The 9259-nt window shown below is 42.8% G+C and overlaps 1 protein-coding gene across 2 annotated transcripts in view; it reads right to left on the bottom strand.

The window, feature by feature from the left end:
* Window positions 1-417: 417 nt before the first annotated feature.
* The window catches only part of LOC118334158 (transferrin receptor protein 1-like), an 18041-nt gene continuing 9199 nt past the window's right edge, over window positions 418-9259 (bottom strand). For both annotated transcript variants that reach the window (XM_035669977.1, XM_035669978.1), the window contains 16 exons: window positions 7101-7338; window positions 6215-6398; window positions 5807-6035; window positions 5595-5717; window positions 5363-5458; window positions 4532-4671; window positions 4243-4394; window positions 4013-4132; window positions 3784-3869; window positions 3601-3664; window positions 3409-3476; window positions 3210-3277; window positions 2893-2986; window positions 2525-2746; window positions 2204-2362; window positions 418-1768 (listed from right to left, as the gene is read on the bottom strand). In XM_035669977.1, coding sequence (XP_035525870.1) covers window positions 1526-1768; window positions 2204-2362; window positions 2525-2746; window positions 2893-2986; window positions 3210-3277; window positions 3409-3476; window positions 3601-3664; window positions 3784-3869; window positions 4013-4132; window positions 4243-4394; window positions 4532-4671; window positions 5363-5458; window positions 5595-5717; window positions 5807-6035; window positions 6215-6398; window positions 7101-7338 — 2286 coding nt within the window. In that variant the 3' untranslated portion in view covers window positions 418-1525. The remainder of the gene's footprint in view (window positions 1769-2203; window positions 2363-2524; window positions 2747-2892; window positions 2987-3209; window positions 3278-3408; window positions 3477-3600; window positions 3665-3783; window positions 3870-4012; window positions 4133-4242; window positions 4395-4531; window positions 4672-5362; window positions 5459-5594; window positions 5718-5806; window positions 6036-6214; window positions 6399-7100; window positions 7339-9259) is intronic.

Here is a 9259-nt window from a genome sequence, read left to right as displayed (position 1 = left end):
AACTTTCATTTAATGTGATTCTGGCGACCCACCCCATCCACCGCCTCGTTTCTCTGATTTCCAGGGTAATCTGACCGACTGACCCAGTGGCAGAGCATTACTGCACTGACAATAATTATAAATAAATAGCCAGTCTTTTGGCTGATGGCCTTGTTTGTTTATGTGGGTCATATAGAGGAATCACTATTAAATTGAGGTGTTTCATAACCAGTTTAAAAACTCCTTGTAGTAGGTTTAAGTATAAAAAAAATCTAAATAATTACCTCAGTTGTGTGGTTTGCTGAGAGGTGCCAGATTGTTCTGTGTTCAGTACTGGCCATCGGTCAACATGTACACTTCTTTAAGCAGATGCTGCTTTTGTCAATTCGACAGTATAACTGTCATAATTATGGAAGGCACTGCTCCCGATAATTATACTTTTTTTTTTACAAAAGGCGATAAAAAAACTATTTATAGTGAACCCTGCCACTGATAAATAAATAACACAATAAATAGACGTACGGTTTCTGTTTCAGTGCCACATGGTTGGAGATCTTCTCCCTTGGTTTTTGAAAGGCCTACAGAGACTCGCCCTCATGTCAGGAGGTGGACGATTCAGATAATCAACCAATTAATTGTTATTATTATTGCGAGTAATTAGGACTTTTCTTAAAAAGATGAATGCAGCACGGTGCCAAGTAACGACAGCTAGTTGTCCAAAATCTACTTCTAGGTGTGTTTTGTGCAACACAACAGCTGTGTTAGTGTTAATTAATCTTCAGTCCTTTTCAGCAACTTCTGAATCTCTGACAATGAGTTGAGCAGCAGATTTCAGCACAGTATGAAATTATAGCTACCAACATAAACCAGCTCAAATTTATTTGAACATGAGGCTCTAGCAGCAGTGGAAATACCAGCAGTTTTGATTTGTAGTCATTATGGTAAACAAATGGAAAGGCATTAGCTTATTGCATCATAGCGGCCTTTCATGTTGTATTCATTTCTGAGCTGGCAAACACAGCATTTCCTGTGATTACGACCTGATACTGTGCTGAAAAAGCATCACTTTCACTACATTCAACTCATTTATAGTAAAACACCAACTTAAGTAGTGCTACCACTTAATATGGCTGTTTGAAGGTAATCGTTACTAGCACCAAAGTATTCAAAATGCAGTATTTAAGTACTGCATGTTACAAATGTGGGGGGGAAAGAGAGAGAATGACCTTCTAAACATCCTTTTTGTTAAGGCTGAAGGTTTAAGTACAATTTATCATGAATGTTTGACTTTATGGAGAATTTTAGAAAGGAGGGAGATGAGGCAGCTCATCATTGAAATGTTAAAAATTATAGAACAGAGGTGATTACTAATGTTGGTATTTTGAAACAGCTCTACTTTTATCACTTCCTTAATCAGCTATGTTCATTTAAGAAAGAAAAAAAATGCATCTGTGATTGTTAATAATCACAGCCTACTGGTTTTCACACTGCCAGCTGCGCTAAGAGGGCCAAACCATGAACAAGGGAGGAGGGAGGAAATTACTTTTTATATCTCATTATCCAAAGACCAGATATCCCCGGCTAGTGAGTTGGCACAGCCCTGAAGGGTCCAGGTCGCCAGGGCAAACTGGTTGCGGAACAGATCAGCATCTGCCTCAGGGTTGGCAGTCCTGAAGGCTTCGAGGTGGTTGGACAGAGCCTTGAGAGTGTGACTGCCGGAGCCCAGCAGGATGTGGCGGAAAGGACTCTCTCTGGGAGACACAAAGGGTGACAGGAAGTTCCTTTCCACCTACAGAAACAAGAAAAGAAACATAAGATTATTGAAAACAATGGAGTAGAAGCGCTGCTGGGTCTGTGATCTCACATTGTACAGGTGTCCTTTGGATACTTCAGGTGTACTGTGCTTATTCCATCTTGTGAAGGGCTCATTGCACGGGTGAAATATGTGTCTGTGTTTGAGTTCAGTGGATCGGAAAGCTCAAGATGTTTCAAAATTCTGAAGCCGCAGCGGGCCAGTGTATCCATTATGTGTATAACGGATACACTGAAAATTAATTCCACAATTGATGCTACGAGTCGAACAGGAGTGCATAACCACAGAATACTGTATGCGTCAATAATATTGTTTTTACACTCTGGCTCTGGATAGGGCCTTTTGCAATTGTCACAGCCACCATAATGCCGTGCACCTGGACCCAGTGGACACCCTGTGTAGAGGTCTTACCGACATGATGCGGTCATTAATGATGCGGCACATCTCGATGTCGTCCAGGTCGCTGTTCTGGACGTCTGCTGACAGGCTGCGAGAGGCACGGCTGTATGAGCCAGAGGCAGAGATCAACCACTGCACTGTCAGTGCCTTGGGCAACAGCTGGGGCTGCATCTGGAAGCACACATGGCATACACAGTGATAATTTAGTGTTCTGAACAAACAACTTAATGGATATGCATCTAGTGGGCACATCTGGGTGACATAATCAAAGCTGCAGAAGAACCAGAGATAAAATCAATTAAAAAGGCATTAAGAAAAAAACAGGACACTCACCCTCTGAACAGCCTTGACTTTCGCGTTGATCTGACCCACGTGAGTACGTATAATATCGTGGTACCTTGTTAGGTCCATCCGCAGGAGGTGATCGTGGACCAGCCTCAGCGCCATGTGACCTGCGAACTGGGACGCTATTACAGCCACCTGAGGAACCGAGTTGGACGTGAACCCGTTCAGTTTCTGCCGGGTGTCCCGCATTGTACCAAAATACGGGTATTCCTGAAAGGGAAAGTCAATAATTGAGAATTACTGGGAGAAAAGATGTGTCCCCGGATGAATCAAGCTTTGATATAATGGCTCAATGTATATTATGGATATAGGATCAAAAAGATTTATTTAACGTATCGCACAGCAGGTTTACTTACTGACTTCCCAGGGGTGAATCTAAATGATACTGAGGGTATTCCAGAAAAGGCAAGGAAAGGATATGCAGCATTATCCAACTTCAGAGGCTCCAATCTGGAAAATAAACACATACAAGATCTTTAGCGCTTTAGTGGCACTTTCTCGGCACTTTCTCTCAATGTAGGTAAATGTTTTTAAAAAGGAAGAGTAGATAGCGAACATTTGCAAAATGTGAGAATGAGAGCTATCCTACACCTTCCAGCTGTGGATGTGACACTGAGGAGAAAAGCTTTGATCTCAGTGATGTGTAAATACTGAGCAGTCTGATCAGACTTACACATTTGTTTCCCAGTCGCCCCCTGCAAATTCAGAAGAGAGAGACGGGGCCTTGTTTGGAGACTTCACCTAAAGAGAAGAGAATTGTATATGTACGTTACACCTTAACATTCGCAAACAAATAGTATTTAAATACTGACAATACAGCAGGTTTGTAGAGAATGTGCTTCAGACTGTGATTCACTGAAAGGAGGATTTACCTCGTTTAGAGAGCTCTTGATCAGGCTGTACAGCAAGGGACTGGCTGCTACTTTAAATCCGTTCCGACCTGGAGAGGAAGGTTTATATTCAGTCATTCTGAAAATCCCATATAGTGTCATGTTGTAGGTATAGGAAGGTGTTTAATATGTAATTGACTAATCTGGAGTTTAGTCAAAACCTGAGGTAAATACCTGCTACAACTCCATCCAGGTTGATGTAGGAGAATGCTTTCATGCTCAGGGAAGAGAGATAACCCTGGATAATCAAATAAACAATAAAACAAAATTAAGGCAGAGTGCTAACAAAAAGCAGTAGTATTACTGCATAAAAGCTGCTGAAAATGCAGTTATGGCAATGCCTTGTGCAATTCTCACCTCCAACCACTCGGTGGCGCCAACACTCCCATATTCTCCAGCACTCCAGCTGGCAAACACAATGCTTCTCCTTGGCTTGAATCCGTCTGTCAATTGGATAATAAATGTGCATTAACAAAACTGGAGGCGTCTCGTTAAATAGAAAATACTATGACCAGTTATGACTTAACGCACGCTCCAACAGGAAGTGTACATCCATTCCAGACATCAGCTGCCACCTGAGACTCACCGTTCTTCATCATGTCAGAGATGGAGCGTGCCAGCTCAACAAGGACGCTGGTGCCGACAGTCGATGAAGCAAAACCTGGACCCCAAGCATCCCTCTGGGCACCGATGACCACATACCGATCTAAAATTTTAAGAAACATTTTAAAAAAGACAATGAGAAGAATTCATCACCCGTTTTTCACTACTTCCTGATTGCAGTTACCCCCGTGTTAAATAAATATCCCCTTGTACCTGCATCCACAAAGCCTTTGATGACCCCGAAGACATTATTTATCTTCTTCTCAGTAAGAACATTGTTGACGTCCACAGTAATAAGATCTTTCTCTTCTCCCAGTCGGTAGATTCCTCCCCACCTTTCTGGCACATTCTGACCCCCCAGCTCCCTGTGGGATGGAGACAATAAACATTAACGTTATGGAATCTACTACAGATCCAATGTACTGACATACAGACAATGTACTGTATTTATTATAATCTCTGTGCTTTATGTCAGTTGGTCCACAGCGTAGGCAAGCCTTACCTCAGAATTTTGGTAGCCATGCCTGCTGTGATGGTCTGAGCCAAAATTGTTGGCAGGCCAGAAGACTGGACAGGGGGAAACTGGGTGTGGTTGAAGGAGGGGAAGCCTGGGGTGTAGGGATCCCCTGAACCCATGTGGACCTGTGAGAGGCAGACAGAGGAAAGTTGGATTTAAAGGTTTGACCAAGTTTGTCGAGCACTTGATTTGACTGACATCTTCCCGGCAGCCTGGATACTTACCTTAAAGCTTCTAAATTTGAAATGAGGAAAATGATGTTAAACTACAGGCAATTTGACTTTGTAATTTGAAATTTTCCCAAAGATAATTAGAAATCAAATATTCCTAAAAACAAACTATCCTATGGGGACATTAAAAGTATTTATTCTTCAATTCATAAAATAGATTCATTAACAACTGGACTGACAGAATTACTCATTTTTCTTACCGTTTGCTAACCCCCCTCAAACTTGAGAAATATACACAGTGGGCCTATATCTCAGCGTTTCACACGTTTCTGTGAAGAAAACTAAATGAAATTGTTATTTTTAAATTATTATTACTTAAGATCTAAACTTTGAAGACATGAACACAAGCTGTATTCACAGAGCTTTCACTCAAACAGCCTAGCTCTTTATTAAAGTGTCGGGTAAGCATGTATGAAAAACTAGTTTTTCACACAGTTGTGGTATTCACTATTTGGGTTCATTGTAGTTCATTGTATAATTATACAATGAATATAATGTGAAATATCCATAAAATGTGTAAATTGGACAGGGTTTGTAAAAAAAAAAAAAAAGATTAGGAACCACTAGTCTAAACTGTCCCACTCACATGTCCATAGAGCTCAGTGTCCTCTTCGAAAGTGTAATCGGCGGGGTCAGGGTAGATCAACACAGCAGAGGCATTCATTTTGGCAGCATTGGCTACCTGTAAGAAAAAATGTCATAGAAAGGGGCTTAAGAAAAAAAAAAAACAGACACTATAGTTTTTATTGACACCAACAAAAGAATTTGTAAAAAAGGTTTTTGTAATAAAAACTATAATTCTTACTAGAAGCACCCACCTTTTCAGCAAAGCTGATCTTACCAGCCCTGACCAGCATCACCCTGCCAGACAGGTTGATGTTTCTGTCCCGCAGTAACATGAAGTCACTTTCCTGCCCATAACCCGCATACAAGACAGCACCCTGGACAAAAAAAAAAAAAGTCTGTACTGCATGTTTTTCCACTTCATAAAAACAAATAGTGTTTTATATAAATTTAGCTTGTAGATTACCGTTACTGTTCCGTTGGCACTGTAGGACAGGAGTCCTTTTGGATACTCCACATTATTCCCATCCTTGAAAACAACTCTGTTGGAGCCGGAAGCAGGGGGGTCTTGAACTTTAACAAAGTACTCATCGGTCCATGTGTTCATGTCGTACTCGTTAAACTTCTTGATCACCTTGTTTCCCAGAGCATCATCACCTGGAGAACCAGCCCGGTGTTCGTCACTGGAAAACTCACTAGGATGGGGGGAAATATAACATGAGGAGGAAGGAAGAGGTAGGCAAGAAAACAGGAAACAATAATTCACTTTAAATTGTAATACAAATAAAAACTTTTCCAAGATTAGTACTTTTGGAAGAATACCAACACTGCCTCACAGCAGGTTCCACAGGCATTGTGTGGACAGTATATTTACCTGAAGACAGATTCAAAGTTGGCTACAGTGAGTTTTTGAGCGAAGAGCTTTTTCACATCGTCCCAGTCCATGAGGGGAGCAGCACCTGTCTCGTGAGGAACAGGTTCTTCCAAAGAAAGCACAGAGTCTGCACAGCTTGGAGCCAAGTCCTTTTTCTGATGCACCAGATAGCCAATCAAGTAGCCTGAAAGTAGCAGTGGTTTGAAATGAGATACAACCATGGACAGAGAAGGACAATCCAAGGACAGACTAAAGGCATCAAGTTACAGCCTAAACCACAGTCAGCATTTTGAAACGCTATACCACCAGGAGACCATGACTGTACTGTACAGTATGTATACCCTACAAAGAAACTTCATCAACTCTCATCCAGCAGATTGCTATTTTCTAGCCTAATTACAAACGCTTGCATTAGTCTTTGTGGTCACACTTGAGCTATGGTTTTCAGATGACAAAAAGCAGATTTGGTGATAATTCCCCACATAAGCCATGAGGCCAAGTTCAGAGCCAAAGATAAGGCCAGGTTTCTCTCTTTTTTCTTGGTTAATGGAACGTCCAAAGAATTCAGTTCCTCTTTAAGAATGTCAGAAACTGTTACTTATGTTTAATTTTTTCTGCTGAGCGGCAAAACATGTTAGGATATCCAATTAGTCATATTTAAAACACAAAAAAATAGCACATACTGGTTTTGTGTCATTAGAAGACACAGGCAAAAGTTGCATGTCATGTGCATGGGTGGGGAAAGACAATGCCTCCTGATAATGTCAATTGTAAATAAACAGTAGTGTCCCTAAGGTTGATCCCTGAGGAACTCCCCAAGTTATGCAAGTAAGTGATGCAAACTTGATAGAAAGTCAGCTGCTCCATTCAACACTCCCCGCCTTACCAATAATAAAGATGAGGAGGGTGGCAGCTGCCAAGAAGCACAGGTTCTTGGGTGTGCGTCCAAGCTTCTGAGCCACATGGGGTTTGCGGTTGGAGCTGTGATTGAGGTGATCTCCAACGCCATTTCCCCCAACTTCCTCATCCATGTCGGACGACAGCTTCATCTCCACCTGGCTGTTATCACCTTCCATGTTCTGGGTCAAGTTGAAACGTGTGTAGGAGTGTGGCTCCCCATTAAACTGTAATGGCAGAACAACACAGGTTTGAGTAGAAAATATGGTTTAACAATGTTTGCTGTTGGAAGTCACTGTTTTTGTACATGACCTGCCAGAATTATGGATGTGAATGTATTAACAATTATCCTTAAATGTTCCAACAGCAGCAATACAGGTTTTGGTACGGCTTTTTAATAAAACCATACTTTATTATAAAAAGGCATTACTAAAGGATTTAGTAACATTGGTAAAGCTATGATCAGAGGTCACACTTGCCACAGACCCATAAACTTTGGCTCAATGTAATTCTGCTTTTTTGTGCTGCTTTCCAATCGTGGTTATAGAACCTGTGTTATAAGTATTTTAATGTAGCCTTTTAATAAAAAGTTACGCTGGAGAAATGTAAAAAAACAACAATTTAACAGGTTAAATGTCGTTCCATACCATTCAACAGGGGACCCCTGTCATTCTATACAGTCCAAGTGTGGACCAACTTTCTGTTTTAGATTGTGAGGTTCCAAACAAAAGTCAACACATCTTGTTTTGTTGGTGCAGGCATCACTGGGGACAGGTGTGGTGGTCCAGGAGATGCCTCCCAATGATCAATGAACAGCAACTCATCCATGCATGATAAAATAACACAAAGTCCTACTTTCAGCAGCGTTTCGAGCTAGGGCCGTGCTATTCTGGCCCTTTTAGTTATCTTCTGTGGCACGTCTCTGAGTCAATAATGCCAGCCATGGGGATTGTAGGACGCAGCTTCAGCTTTGGGGAAACAGGCAGCGTAGGTCATGAACCAAATCACCACAATCACTTGGTCTATCTGCTGTGTCCAGTACAGGACTGCGATCACACCCCACCCTAGGCCCCAGAGAATAATGGCTCTGAGTTTGATCAGCCAACGCCTTCTTCCTCTTTCTTCTTCTTTCTCCTTGTGTGTGACTGGCCATTCTTGGTTCCTAGTTTTGTTCTAGCTTGGAATTGGCTTAAGCTGCCCCACTCCCTAGGTTTCCTTCTTCTTTAGTAACACCGTGTTACTGTCTAGAACTTTCAATACTATGTCAGATACTTCGTACTTAGCTTTGATGATCACATATCCTGACATAGAATTCACTAGCACCAAAAGGTATTTCTCACCTTTCTTCCCTGTCACCACCCATGGTACGGTGCTTTTTATGGTGAAGCCGTACACTATCTGTCCCCTGCGTTGTATCGACCACACACTTCGCAGTCTTTCAGGACTTGAGGAATTCGACTTATTGGAACCCAAAGCCGCTGCTTGTCCAATTCCATCCTGGTGGGCTTGGTGCCTTCATGGTCTAGCGCTTCATGTACGGCCTGCACCACCCACACCACAGATTTTTCTGGGACCACCCTTCTTTGGGTGTCTCTTCCCACGTCTCGTTTCAGACAAAGACGATTCTTCTCTGTTATCGTCTGGATCATCTATCTGTCTGTTCGGCCGGGCGACTGTGGCTCCGCCTGTGCCTCCGCCTGTGCCTCCGCCCTTGCCGCTTCTGTTGTCTTTGACTTTTTGAGTCGTCTGCTCCTCAAAGCCTCCCTTTGTGTTTCGGGTCAGGGATGAGTTGCAGACTAGTTGGGTTACTAAGGGCCGTTCACTGAGCACAACTTGGCTGTCCTCGTTGGTCGCTCTGTCTGAGGCGCTTGGGTGGTGGTTCTCTCTGCTGCACGCTCCTTTCTCAGGCGCTCGGGCGGTTGTTCTCTCCGCTGCACACCTCTCTTGGGCGCTTGGGCAGATGTCTCTGTTTTGGGTCGTCTCACTAACAGCGGTGGATTCCTTCGCCGGGGTTCCTCCTCCGCTGTGGTTCCTTCTCAGGCCCGACGAATTCTTTTCATCGAGCCCCACGTTGGGCGCCACGTGTTAGATTCCGAGTCACCCCCGTACAGGTGGTACTGGACTAGCTCTCCGTTTAAAGGGTCCGAG

The sequence above is a fragment of the Morone saxatilis genome, unplaced genomic scaffold, assembly GCF_004916995.1.
Source record: "Morone saxatilis isolate NCDOM2014 unplaced genomic scaffold, NCSU_SB_2.0 Contig23, whole genome shotgun sequence".
Lineage (NCBI taxonomy): Eukaryota > Metazoa > Chordata > Actinopteri > Moronidae > Morone > Morone saxatilis.
This window is presented reverse-complemented; position numbering and strand designations above follow the sequence as displayed.